Raw genomic sequence first — 15,012 nt, forward strand, 5'->3', positions numbered from 1 at the left:
TTCCTTTTTGGGTCCTTTTGCTGAACAGTGATTTTCTATGAAGTAAAGGTAAGAAGAATAATAGTTTCTCAGGGATTGCTCAAGTGTTCTGAATTTAAATCTCTAACCTCTGGGGAGAGCTTCTTATAGAGAAAGAAGGCGAATTTGTTAATTAGGTAATAAAAGATTTTGGATCACTCTTTAAATCCTGCTGTTACTTTTCCTCTAAAAATGATACATTTTTACCTTATAGAGTTTGTTTGGGGGGGGGGGGCGGTCAAATGGTTCTTGCTTTTGTTTCCCCAGGAGTGAAAATCTAAGGACAACCAAGGATACTGTATAACTCAAGTATAACAAAGCATATATAACATATACATATATATACAAATTTTTTTAAAACAATAATTTAAAATTTGTAGTTTGGGGATTTCTTATTTCGAATAGCAAATCAGTTTTAAAATATGTAAACCATGATATCCTTCTATACAACTTTAATTTTTTTTAACCTATTAGTAAAGAAAGCAATCCTCCTGATTGCTTCCCCTAATATGATAATAATGTCTAAAGCCATCATTTTAAGTAAACATATCGTTTGATTCAAAACAAGTGGCAACCCTAGCAAGCTGGAAAATAGGCTTTATCTCAAAAAACAAAACCAAAAAAGTCTGTTCATAAGGAAAAGGCAAAAAAGACTTAAATTCAAACGGAAAAAAAAATAATAGAAAGTAACAGACTTGAGAAAATGTATTTGGTGTTCTCATCTGTTAAATGGGAATAATCATTGCATTTACCTCACAGGGCTGTCATGAGGATTAAATAAACTCATTACAATCAAAGCATGGAAAATAGTGTCTAGGCCCTTACTGAATACTCAGTAAATATTAGTGCTAATTATTATTATTACTATTGGCAATGGCTCATGTTATTAGACCATCTCTTGCTTTTCTACTAGGGAAAGCGAACAGTATTAAAGGGATCACAATCTCGTGAAAATCCTGGCTGCCGAGCAACGATAGCCTGATTTCACAGAGGAAGTACACTAAAGAAATTGCTCAAGGTTCCCCCGATCCAGAAGTAAGAAGAGGTCATTACCGAGGGATCAGTGTTTCTGATTTGTGAAGGGAAGGCTATCATCTAAAAAAGAGATAAGGCTTGTTCTGCATTTTCCAGAGAGTTGGACTTGAATTAAATGGTGTAAGTTCCAGAGGGAAATGTCTGCTCAGTGTAAGAAATACTCCAACGTCAAAAAACTCTCATCTTATAAAAGGACAGGCTGCCTAGAAGGATAGAGTATACTGTTACTGAGTGTGAAAGTAGGAGTTTCATCACTCATGGATAATAAAGAAGATTCCTTAGCAAGTCCACACTAGGTGACAATAATGACAACAATCACCACCACAAGGACAGTAATGACAGTTGATACTAACTGCCCAGCACCGCTGTAAGGACTTTACCTAGAGTGACCCTTACACCTCAGCCACCCAGCTCCACAGTCTGTGTTTTTAACCACTGCCTCCCAGTTCGGAATCCTGAGCAAGGTACTTAATGTCTCTGTGCCTCCATGATAAGTGAGGACACATAAAATGCGGATAATATGGCACTAATCTCAGAGGATACTGATGAAGATTAAATGAAACAATACATTTGTTTAGCAGCTAGAAGAGTGCCTGACATGTAGCAAGTACTTCATATATACTTTTTAATATAAAGGTCATATCAACTTTTAAGAAAACCTTTTTACTTGCATGGCAAGGTAGGGAAGGCATAAAGAACTGTCTTGGCTACAGTGAGCAATCTGACTCCAAAAAAAACTTTTTTTTTAAATCCACTAAATGGAACTCAAGGCTTGCTGATTCAGGATTGAGTCTCTGAACACAATGAGACATGAAAAATATGGGCAAAACTGCTAAAGTGAGAGTTCTGCAGTGAGATCAGATTCTCTGTATACTTTGTCACGGATGACTGTAATGTAAGACCTTGGGAAAATAAACGGCCTATTCCATGACCCGCTGCTGACTTCTCTTAGCATCTCCAAGATCTTGGCCAATCACTCAACTCCACTTTCAGCAGAATACTTATTTGCTTCACACACTTGACTTTACCTAGTTCCCGCTTAACCAATTCCCAAACTTAGGTCAATCCAATCTACTTCTTTTGCACCGGACATCCAATGGCAACCTGTCATCCAATGTGGCCTACTAAAGCTCCTACTCACCCTTGTCACTCCTTTACAGATTCTCACAGAGGTAGCATTAAACCTTTACTTCATTCAAGCTTCCAAATCTACTCCTGCCCCACCCTGAAACATCCTACACTCCTTAAAACTTGGAAAACAGAGGCAATCAGATACAAATTCTTTTCACTTTTCATATACACCTGCCTCCAAACCCCTAAACTCCTGCAACACAAATCAGTTCAACATTTACTGCTATCTTTGCCTAGCCTTTTCACTCTCCTTCCTGTTGCAAAAGAAAAAAAAAATTATTCTAGACAACCTTTCCAAGACCAACTCCTTCTTCTATTCACTGATGCTACTCAGGAAGTATCAGTTACATCATCTTCTTCGGTTTGTTGCTTTGGCGACTATTCCCCCCAATCTCCCACTTCTCTCTTGGATCTTCAGACTTTTTCTACTCATCTAAAAACATGCCAATAAGAAAACAATTCTCAGTCCTGTTTCCCTCATAAGTCTTGACCCTTTCCCCCTTATATGCCAAATATCTAAGAGTGGTCTCTTGCTATAGGTATGTAGCCGGCTGAACTGATAAATGTGAACCACTGGAAGGCAATCCCATACAGGTTATTCTTGATTACAATCGATCTTTTAAGTACGCTTAAAGGTTCCGACATCCCACAGCTGCAGATTTGGTGACCATTAATTATATGTTCCATTTACACTGCGTTTTTGAGAAACATCATAAAGGAAAATATACAACAGAGGTTTGTTATACATGACAAACTGTACCTTAACTCAATGTTGGTATGTGCTTTGGGGCTTCTAGCACAAAGTTTATAGATTAGCAATACTAATACCTTAAAAAGGTTTTTTTGAAGCTAATTCTTACATGAGCTAAGCCTATACATTCTATAGAGTAATGACTGAAGCCATGAGCAATAATATAATAATCTAAATTGTCTATATAAACTCTTAGAGCCTTATCTGATTTAAAACTTACCACCTATATATAAAAATAAACTTATAGAAATAAAAGCTTCTCTATACCTTCAGGGAAAAGGATCTGGTAAAAGCCCATAAAACAGGAGAACAAGATGTACTGAACAAGAAGCAAGCAAGCCAGTGAGGGTGGAGCACAGAAAGCAAGGGGAGGGAGGGGCAAGGGTCAGACTGCACAGGGCCTCCTAGGGCAGAATTAATACATTTTGGTATACCATAAGAACAACAGGAAGCAAATGAAAAGCTTTAAGCTGGGAGATGGAAGGATCAGATCTGCAATTTTAAAAGGATTACTCTAGTTGCTGTATGGAGGATGAACGGGTAGCCAACCAGAATGAGTGTGAAGGGACAAGTGGGAATTAGGAGGCCGAAGAGGGAAATGATGGTAGGCTGGATCCAGGTGGCAGTACAGATGAAAGAAGATAGATTCTGGAAGATAAAATCAATAAGATTTGGTGAATGATTAGATATGAGGGAAAGAAAAGAGAGATGTCAGTGAGATGTTGGTTTCCTGAATTTATATACACATATACATGGAAGGCAAAGTAACATCTTGTATGACATATAGCGAATTATTAACAGAAATTACCTATGGGTAGTGAAGACGAATTTTACATAGTAAAAGGCAGACTTTCATTTTTTTTTTTTTACTATATAGATATCTGTATTGTTTAAATATTTTTATAAGCAGAAGGTATACATTATTTCATAGTTAAATTCAAATGCAATAAAAAGAAACAGCATTTTCCTGGGTAAAAAGGATAGAAATGGCATTTTAGGGAAAGGAACAATTTAATCAAAGGTACAAACACATGAAAGTACATGGCATATTTAGAGTATCAAGTGGTCTAGTGTTTACAGAGTAAGAAGGGAAGATGTGTAATTGGGACAGGATGAGCAGAGGATTAAACCTGTGTTAGAGTATAGCCAGCTCATGAAGGACCTTATCATATGTCAAGTTAAAGAAAGCATTCTCTACACTATAGAAAATGGAGAAGCATATAAAGATTTTAAGCAGGAGGATGACAAACTCAAGTTTATATTTTAGAAAGATCACTTTAGAGGCAGTGTGAAGACTGGGCCAAAAGGGAGGTAAGAAAATAGGCTGCAAGATCACTTACGCCAGAACTTAAGCTAAATCAGGGCAACAGAGATAGAGAAGGGGAGACACAAGATTCACTTCACAAGTAGACAGGACTTGGTGATTGAGCTGGATTTGACACACAGAGAAAAGGGCAAGTCAAAGATGCTTCCCATGGTTGTAAGAAATTAGATAGGATAACATCAATTTAGGTAATACAAGAACAAGTTAAATGAAGAGATAATAAATTTTGTTTCGAAGGTGCTGAGGTTAAAGTACCTCTGGAAGCAGGTCAAAGTGCCCAACAGGAAGTTGGACACATACGTTTGAATTTGAGGAACAAGGTCAGAACTGGAGCACATTAACCCTTTTACCCAGAATAGAGAATTTTAAGCCTGTGGACACGATCTTACCCTCGATGTAATGAACTGAATTCCTGAGGCAACTGCCAAAAGTTGACCAGTTCCATTTATTCTCATAGTTGTAAAAATTCCACGTAATTGTTAAAGTCTCTGTAGGCAATAACTTAAAGTGAGGCGGAACATTTTGTCTTGGTTTCTTGGTCTCTCTTTTTCTTTTTTTTCCCCTTCCCCTTTTGTTTGCCATTCTTTCTATCTACCTACTTATCTAGTTAAGGAAGATACAGGAAATATAAGGAAGTATAATATAAAAAAATTTGCTATTAAATATTTTCATACTTTGTCTTAATTGTAAAAGGCAAAGAAAAGAACATTTCACAATTCTACCTTTAACAAAACCTAAGTTAAATAATGATTTACCTAGATGACTCTCCCCTGATTTCCTCTGGCAAGTCACTGCCCCTTAATTAAACGACATCCCCCAGGCAGTCAAGTCCAGCTGTAGCTTTAACCACAGAGGTTCCTGAAACAATTCCACGGTCCTGTTGTTGCTTACTGTCAGAAGTTTGAGTCACACTGTACCTTTGTCTAACCGATGATGCCCTAGTTTCTTGGGAGGTGGAGAGGAAGGACCTGTTGGCAAGGAAACAGCTGCTTCCTTCCTGAGCCAGGGAAAACCAAGAAGGTGACAGATGGGCAGAGCATAAAAGCAGCCAAAAGTTGCACTGGTTCCTTGTTGGCAAGGATTTTCACTGAGGCACGATTGGGTATTTTAAAGCATATTAATGACTGAGAGAGTTTCATCTGCCTGGGTGCTCTGCTGAAGTTCAACAGGGCTTCCCACACATCTTCTACAATGGAAAAACTTTAAAATTTGCAGTGGTACAAAGAACCTGGCCTCAGCCTATGTACAGTGGGCTAAGACTGCAAGGCACTGTCCCATTTCACTTTAGGATTATGCCCAAAAGAATGCACTTTCTGGTTAAAAAAAAAAAAAAAGAAATTCTGTATAGTAGCTATATCTGTACAACTTATTAGAATTACTATTAAAATTTCATTAGAAAATGTTTTTTAAATATGTTTACTTTTATATATTTAATTTTAAAAGATTTGTTGCAAACTTTTATATTCTGCTCTTTTATCACCATCCCCCATCCACTTCTGTACCCAGAAACTTAAATATTCAAGGATTCCTGGGTAAAACAGACAACCACTGGATGGATAAAACTAACATTTTAAAAATACCTGTACATAGGTAAGTTATTGTTCTTCATCAAATAGAAATTAGCAATCACTGAAAATAACATTAAAAATTAGTGTGGGCATGAAGTATGGAATTTTAAAACATCAGTTTACTATGCTGATTAATTCAACATTTATATTTGCATCAGAACTTAATAATCGCATAAATAAATAGAGCTCTCAGTTATTTTAAAAAATCAAGGGATAACATATGTATTTAGACATATTAGCAGCGTAAAGATGTATGCTTCAACACACTTATTGGGAAAACGTCTGAAAATATTACACTGAATTCAAGGGCACCCGCAGGAATCTGACATAAAAGTTCTCTAGAATAACAACATTTCAGGAAATTCCAAAAAAGGAAAAGGGTAAAATAGGAAATAGCCTCAAATTAATCGACAAAGTTCAGTGCTTGTTCCAACTTCATTTTTCTCTCCATTGCAAAAACAAAAACAAAACCGAGTCTCAGGATGGGTGGGTGAATCACTTAGATGAAAGTTCATCTACTGGAATAAATGGAGAGGCCGCTTGGGCAGGTGACACAGGAGAGTCGGTGGTAGTGCTGACTTTCGCTGGTGAATTACAAGAAGATCCGGCACTGCTGCTGTTTCCATCAAGGGTATCGGAAGATACACACACACCAGGATCTGACAGCTGTGCAACGTCAGAAGAAAGCATGTTGGTGATGCCCTGGAAAAATCTCTTTGGCTGGTATTCAGTTTCCATTTCACATTTTCTTTTCAATGGTCCAAGAACACTTGGTCTAATGCAATTAATTGGACTCTGGCTTCTCCGGGTAGTAAATCGGGTCGTTGGGCTGGGAATAGGGCTTGGAGGCAATCCATTGCTACTCACAAAACTTTGCAAGGATGGTGAAAAACACTGCTTCCCAATTCCCCGGGTGGGTGACGGTGCTGGCGACACCGGAATGAAATCGATGCGTTTCGGGGAGGCGGATTTCTCCACGTCGTTGTCACTCAGGCTGAAACTTTCCTCCCAGGAGTGGCTTATCTGCATTGCGTTCTGCACCTCGCGCTCGTGGACGGTCTCTCGATTGATCAAGTCCATGCCCTCCTCCTGTTTGATCTGGTGCAAGCGGCTGCTGTGCATGCGGACGGGGGAGGCCGGTAGTAGCAGGCCGTGGCGGTTCGGGAACGTTGTGCTGTTTCGCCTGGCGCTCGGCGCCTCGGCCTGGAACACCGGCGAAGTGTCACTGAGGCCGTGGATCAGGGGGGCGCTGTTAGACCTCCTGAGGCCCCCGCCGCCACCGCCGCTGCCGCTGCCGCTGCCGCCGCCCTCCGCCGGGCTCCCAACCGTGCCTGGAGGCAGCTCCAGGTCCAGCTCCATCTTCTCCTGAGCCATGTCGCGGGCAGGGAGGCGGGGGCGGTGCTCAAAGACCTAGGATTCCCATTCCCCGCAGTCCAGGGCCGCTGCCGCCGCCACCGCCACCGAGAATCTGTCAGCGGGCTCGTCCCTCTGCGCATGCGTGCCCCTTGGCGCAGGCGCCCTACAATGTCTCTCTTCGTGGCGCCCGCTTAACGCAGAATAGCTGCGTCGCAGCCCTAGGGGGAGGGGGGAGGAGTGGTTGGGCCGCCAGTCAGTACGTTCCTTCCGCTGATATCTGTGAGCGCAGACCTGCTTTAACGCATGTTAATAAGGTTACCACCATATTCAGGAGTATATATTTATAAAATTAGAGCTCTGAAAGAGAGGTCCTTGGCGATGTGGGGCTGTATGATTACGAGTGGAGTTCGTCCTAACCAGAGAGGCCTTCCCTGAGCAAGGGACCATCTCCTGAGATCCCAAGAAGCAGGCCAAAAGGATGGGGTGTAGAACTGCCTGGGAAGCGGGAAGCGAGGGCTGCCAGCTGGGTGGCTGGCGGGAACCAGGAAGGGAGGGAGGGAGTGTGGCCTGGAGTGGAGAGTAAGCTGGCGGGACGTGAGGTGGTGGACCTTTATCCTGAGAACAGTGAAAACTCGGAAGGTTTTCCAGCCATGGGTATAATGGCGACTGAAAAGGTCCATGGCTGCAGTCCGGGGAATAACGTTACTGGGAGATTAGAACCTACAGAAAAAGACCAGAGAGGAGGCAATCCTCGGGGCCAGAGATGATGGTAATTTGCAGTAAGGTGGTACTGTAGGAGAGGAGTTGGAGAGAATGGGAAAATCTGGGAACTCGGTCAAAGAGGGAAAAAAACCAACCTGTATTACTATTGTTTTATTTAGAATCGTATTTCCAGCACAGGCATATGTGCTCAATCATGTTCATTTAGGATGAGGAATTTAATGAGGGGAAAACCAATAGGTCCTCGAACTTCAAAAATAAAAACACAATACTTGGCTCATGTAAGTAACAAACTTTCATATCATTAAAAATCGGTTTATATTTATTCTTTAGTGTCTTCAGTCAGATTTTTTCGCACATAACTAACTGTGTGCCAGGCAATGTGGTAGGAATTAGGCCCTAATATGGAGACATTTAATTTCTATTTGGGGGAGAAGAGATAAATATATGGGCTATTTTTCAGATAGTGGTAAGCCTTAGGAAAAAATAAAATAGGGTGGTGTGATAGAGCACTACTGGTAGAAGGGAGGGGGCAATTAGATAGAGCTGGGATCTAAATGACGAGAACCAAGTCCTGCGGACATCTGGGGGATGAATATTCCAACCATAGAGACTAGCAGGTGCAAAGGCCCAAGGCAAACGTAAGTGTGGTGAGCTGGCAAGAAAAGAAAAAAGGGCCGTGCCGCTGAAGCATAACGGGGGGGAGTGGTATGAGGGGGTAAAAGAGTTTGGCTTTTATTCTAAGTATGATGAAAAGCCACTGGGGCATTTTAAGCAGGAGAGTGATATTATCTGGTTTATGTTTTAGATATCACTTTGGCTCTGTGGAAAACAGGCTGAAAGAGGGCAGGAGTGGAGACAAAGATGGATTAGGAACCATGGCAACAGTACAGACAAGAGATTACTGGACTAGGGTTGTATCAATGGCGATGGGGGAGAAGTAGATGGATTCAGGATATGTTTTGGAAGTAGAACCTATAGGATGTGCAGATGGATTCAATTTAGATGGTGAAAGAAATAGATAATTCAAAGGCAACTCACAGGTGTTTTACGTAAACTGGGTAGATGGCAGTATCATTTACTGAGATAGGGAAAGAGTGTATTTAGAGGAGTAGAAATTAAGAGTTCTGTTTTGCTTGATTTGAGTTGGAAGTGTCTATTAGATATCCATGTGCCTAGGTAACTGAAAGAGAGCTTAGTGATTTTTGTTTGGCCTACTTTTTGCAGTTGAAGAAAGTAAGATCCAGAGAGGCCAGCACAGTCAGCATCACATAGCTTGTTTAGTAGTGGGAACCAGTACTAGAATCCAGTATGAGAATCCTAATCCATGCCCTCTCCACTGTCTCTCAAACAGCTTTTAATTTGAAGTCCCCATAGAATACAGATCCTGGTAATGAAACAATGTTGATTATTCATACCTCTAGTTATAGAAACTGATTTAAATTTTCCAAGTGCCACACGCTATTCAAGGTGCATCATACGTAGAATCTCATTTAATCCTCACACTAACCCTAGGAAGTAAGTAGCCTTGTTCCAGTTTGCAGGGGAAACTGAGACGCAGGGATTCAGTAATGTGCCCAGGATGACAGGAAGCGGTGGGACCTCGCCCTTCGGGCTCCAGAGCATGGGCACGATGGTGCCTCCTCCACGTGCAGTAACACTTCAGACTAGGAGAAACCACTTCCAGATAGTTTACACCTTTGTGAGTGCAATGGTATTTGAGACAGAATTTGAAGGACAGGTAGGATTTTAATAGATGATATTTTATATAGAATTGGAAGCATGAGTATAAAATAGCAAATCTGCTAATACATAAAGTACATGAAGACGAATAGGTAATGGGAAAAAGTTGGAAATTAAAGTTGGAGTCAGAGAATTGGAGCTCTGAATGCCAAACAAAAGTGCCTGTATTTAACATGTGGGGCAATAGGAAGCCGTTGACAAGAGGAATGACACAATGAGAGCTATGCTTTAGGGCCTGCCAGGTGGATGGATCTTAGATAGAGGGAAGTGGAAGAAGGAAGGTGGAAAGAACCAACATTTTCTAAATGCCCAATGCTGCCAGGCCCTTTAAACACTATAGTTCCACTTAATTCTCATTGTAATCCTATAAAGCAGATACTGTTATGCTCATCTTATAAAGGGACAAGTGAGGTTCAAAAATTGCAAAAGGCCCTATAGCTACATGGAAGAACAAAGATCTGAACCAATATGAATCAAGACCTCACTTCAAAACCTATATTCTTTTTGCTGCTTTCCCATGAAACAACGGACAAAGGATTAATCCCCAAAATATACAAACGGCTCATGGAGCTCAATATCAAAAAAAACAAACAATTCAATTAAAAAATGGGCGGAAGACCTAAATGGACATTTCACCAAAGAAGACATACAGATGGCCAAGAGATGAAAGATGAAAAGATGCTCAACATCACTAATTATTAAAGAAATGCAAATCAAAACTACAATGAGGTATCACCTCACACCGGTCAGAATGCCCATTATCAAAAAATCTAGAGACTATAAATGCTGGAAAGTGTGGGGTGAAAAAGGAACCCTCCTGCACTGTTGGTGGGAATGTAAATTGATACAGCCACTATGGAGAACAGTATGGAGGTTCCTTCGAAAACTAAAAATAGGGCTTCCCTGGTGGCGCAGTGGTTGAGAGTCCGCCTGCCGATGCAGGGGACACGGGTTCGTGCCCCGGTCCGGGAAGATCCCACATGCCGCGGAGCGGCTGGGCCCGTGAGCCATGGCCGATGAACCTGCGCGTCCGGAGCCTGTGCTCCACAACGGGAGAGGCCACAACAGTGAGAGGCCCATGTACCGCAAAAAAAAAAAAAAAAAAAACTAAAAATAGAACTACCATATGACCCAGGAATTCCACTACTGGGCATATACCCTGAGAAAACCATAATTCAAAAAGAGTCACGTACCACAATGTTCACTGCAGCACTATTTACAATTGCCAGGACATGGAACCAACCTAAATGTCCATTGACAGTTGAATGGATAAAGAAGATGTGGCATATATATACAATGGAATATTACTCAGCCATAAAAAGAAACGAAATTGAGTTATTTGTAGTGAGGTGGATGGACCTAGAGTCTGTCACACAGAGTGAAGTAAGTCAGAAAGAGAAAAACAAATACCGTATGCTAACACATATATATGGAATCTAAAAAAAAGAAAAAATGGTACTGATGAACCTAGGGGCAGGAATAAAGATGTAGACATAGAGGATGGACTTGAGGACACGGGGGTGGGGGGTGGGGAGGAGGAAGCTGGGGCAAAGTGAGAGAGTAGCATCAACATATACACACTACTGAATATAAAATAGCTAGCTAGTGGGAAGCAGCAGCATAGCAGAGGAAGATGAGCTCGGTGCTTTGCAATGACCTAGAGAGGTGGGATGGGGAGGGTAGGAGGGAGGCTCAGCGGGGAGGGGATGTGGGGATGATGTTTGTGTGCATGGGGCTGATTCACTTTGTTGTACAACAGAGACTAACACAGTATTGGAAGCAATTATACTCCAATAAAGATCTATTAAAAAAAATAAAGATGGAGAATTTGATGGTTAACTCTGAGATGAAAAGAGGGTCGAAACTAAAGTTGGGAATGGCAGAAAAAGGAGGTGGATGTGGCGACCGGAAGGTAACAACCCAGAACCTGACTGCGTGGCTGTATGGAGGATAAACAGAGAGGAGTCACAAACAACTGAAGTTCATGCATGAGCAGCTGAAAGAATGGTACAACAGTACTGAATAAAAACAGAAGAGAGAGGAAGAGCTTCCGTAAGAAAATCAATATTAGATGAATAGGAAAAAAGTATTAACTACAGAGCTTATTTTATAATATCCACAGCATATTGCTAATTTGCATATTACTAAATTATTTCTATCAATAGTGTGCCTCAAACGTGCCAACATTGTTCATCCATGTCTGGATAAACACAATAATCATCTTTACTAATAAAGCACAGAGATGGTGATAACTACAAAATCAAACATACACCTATTAGAGATCTTCACTTGTTTCCCTGTTTCTACCCTTCTCTCTACAGTCAATTCTCCACCCTATGTTCAAGGTCATCCTTAAAAATAAGACTTGAAGAGTCACTTCCCTATTCAAAACTCTTTGGTGGATTCCCACTGGGGGGGGGGGGAGCCGAGGTCATTACAATGATCTATAGAGCTCTATCTGGGTCCCTGCCATCCCTCTGCCTACCCACCCAGTCACTGCCTTCCTCCAACTGCAGAGGCCTCCTTGCTATGCTTTGGCATGCTCCCCCGCCACCTAGCTTACTCTTCTTCCAGTGGACATCAAGTTGTTCCATCCCTTCAGCTCTCTGCGCGAATGACCTTTCCTTGTAAAAAGCAACAACAGTTCCCAATACCAAGTCTACACTCCCATCCCCCTCACTCTGTTTTCATTTTCCTCCAGAGCACCACATGACAATATGTATACATTGTTTTCTTGCCTCATCCTCAAGAAGGCAAACTCCACGAGGGCAAGGCCTTTGCTCTGTTCCTTACCATAAGCCTATTATCTAGAACAGGGCCTGGCACATAGCACTCAGTAAGCAGTTGTTGAGTCATTGTGCAAGTGAATGATGAATGAATGAATGGACTAATGTAGCTCTGTCCAAAAGGGAAGAGAACTCTGGTATTTGAAAGTCCAGAAAAGCCTAATAGGCTTTTCTAGACTGATTCTAAGTGCTCCTTACTTTGACAATTCCTTTTCTCATATCAAGAATATCATTATTAGTTACAGGGCCCTCCAGCCCATGCAGGTAGGCTACCCAAACAAACCATTATGTGAACCAAGACGTTTAAGTCCTAAGTTTCCATTCTTTTTAAACCATCTGCTTATACACACTTGACAGAGTTAAAATGCTCAGGCTGAGGATTCTAAGCAGTATGTAATATATTGAGTTAGTGCTTCGTCTCAAAGGAATAAAAGATAAATGAAAGAAAAGAGCAGCCATAAAATGCAATTCAGCCTGTTGCAAAAATAATACCAGAGGCAGGTCTAGATCTTCCCTAAGTCAATTCACCCTTCTGGTTTCACTCCGGGTATGAATTAAATACCACACTTAGGAGTAAGTCATAAAATCAAACATCTGCTCATTAAACTTTATTGTGATTAATATTTTATTTTTTCAAACTAACAGGTAGTTTCCTTTTAATTCCTAGGAGCAATTTCTTTTAACTCAACATTTTATTTTTGAGATTCAACATAATGTTGCTGTATAGAATTCTACCCTTTAAATGTACCACAATTTATTTATCCATTCAAACAGCAGTGGAAGTTTGCACCGTTTACAGTTTGGGGCTACAGCAAATAGGAGTTCTATAAACATCTAGGAGCAATTTTTGACTATTAAACCCCCAAGCATATAAAAAGGCAGATATCCACCTCTGAATCCATATTGAATGAATGTGAAATACAAAAATATGTGTACATGTATAATCTGAGATGAGCTGGAAAATGTCTCCATATCCCACATTTATTAATATCACCTATCTAGAATAAAAATATTGCAGAGGAAAAGTATACTTTCAAAGCATAGGAGCTCAGGAGTGTTCACTGGTACAACAACTTAGGGAAAATGTTTGGCAGTACATCATACTACCTACTAAAAGAAAATATATGCATGTTCTATGATTAAGAAATTCCACTTTGGGGTATATATCCAAGAGAAATGAGTACTTATGTCTACTGAAAGCCATGTACAAGAATGTTCCTTGCATTTTTATTCATAATAGCCCCAAACTGGAAACAACCCAAATGTCCATGAACAGAACAGTCAAAAGGGTGAACACATTATACAATGGAATTTTTTACTCAACAAGATGGATGAGTTACAGTACAATGTTGAATGAAAGAAATCAAACACATAAAGAGTGCATACTCTTTGACTACCTCTTTATGCGGTTCAAGAACAGCCAAAAGCAATCGATGGAGGTAGCAGCCAAAATAGTGGTTACCCTTGGGACTACTAACTGGGAGGGACACAAGGAAATGTTCCATATCCTGTTCTGGGTGCTGTTGACACAGGCATCAACATAGGTAAAAAATTATTAAGTACTTAAAATGTATACACTTTATTGCATATCAAGTTTGTCCTCAAAATGTTATCGACACAGAGAAAAACAGAATGGGAACTTGGAATGTAAATGGAGGACAAAACAGAATAAGAATGTACTTTAGTCGGGATGAAGATATTTTATTCAAACGCTAACCACGAGTCTAACTCTAAATTCGAACACTAAGCTTCCAAATCTCTCTGACACACAACATTATCAGGGGAAGAATAGCTAGTTGGCCTTGACAGGACAAAGAAAGCAGACAGAAACACACACATACACCCTTCAAGCTGCCTTTCACTGGGGCCCTAAACACCAATAGACTCCAGGAGCCTCACACAAACACTGGACACTTGTCTGAGGCCAGATCACCAACAGAACGATCCGTTCTCCTTGGCCCTGTTCCCAAAGAGCCCTCAAAGTTACTTATTTCTATGAAGGCATGAAAGAGGAAATGAAGCCCATTTTAGAGCCTTTGACTTTCTCAACTGCAATCCGTGTATTCTGTTCAGTCGGTTCTGCAGTATCCTCCTAAGCATAATTCATGAAATGAAACAGAGTTAAAGTAACGTCAGAGGAACTCAGCGGGGCCTGTTATTACATATGGAAGGAATGAGAATTGTGTTTGAGGACGCAACTTTGGCCGCAGGGAACTTATTTTGTTATCATAATGAAAGAAAAATAGTAGATGATCTCAGAAACTGTTATCAACTATTTACTGTACACTTACTGAGAGCCAGTAAGTACAGAGACTCTTCCTAGCATCTACCCTCGAGGTTGCTTAATCTAATCCTTAAAACTTTAAAGCAGCAGCAAGGATTAGAAGATCAAAGCACAAAGCTTACTAAGGGGCTTTTGACCCGCTCACCTTTCATTTTCGATAACTGCTAAAAGCCATCATGCCACTTGCACGGAGCTACAATCTTTATAGGGAAGAAGTAAAAAGGCAGAAAGGGGGCCTCAAAGGCCTGACAGAGGAGCCTTAAACAGCCTAGGTCCTCACCAAAGTTCAAGCAAAC

At 40.8% G+C, this 15,012-nt stretch overlaps 2 protein-coding genes across 4 annotated transcripts in view; both read right to left on the reverse strand.

The window, feature by feature from the left end:
- PIP5K1B (phosphatidylinositol-4-phosphate 5-kinase type 1 beta) overlaps window positions 1-15,012 on the reverse strand; it is a 328,734-nt gene that overhangs the window by 249,925 nt on the left and 63,797 nt on the right. The gene's annotated exons all lie outside the window — the stretch shown is intronic.
- Window positions 4,686-7,308, reverse strand: PABIR1 (PP2A Aalpha (PPP2R1A) and B55A (PPP2R2A) interacting phosphatase regulator 1). Its single transcript, XM_030877054.2, has one exon. The coding sequence runs from the start codon at window positions 7,199-7,201 to the stop codon at window positions 6,323-6,325; it is 879 nt and encodes a 292-aa protein (XP_030732914.1). The 5' UTR covers window positions 7,202-7,308; the 3' UTR covers window positions 4,686-6,322.

This window comes from Globicephala melas, chromosome 6, assembly GCF_963455315.2.
Source record: "Globicephala melas chromosome 6, mGloMel1.2, whole genome shotgun sequence".
NCBI classification, from domain to species: Eukaryota; Metazoa; Chordata; class Mammalia; order Artiodactyla; family Delphinidae; genus Globicephala; species Globicephala melas.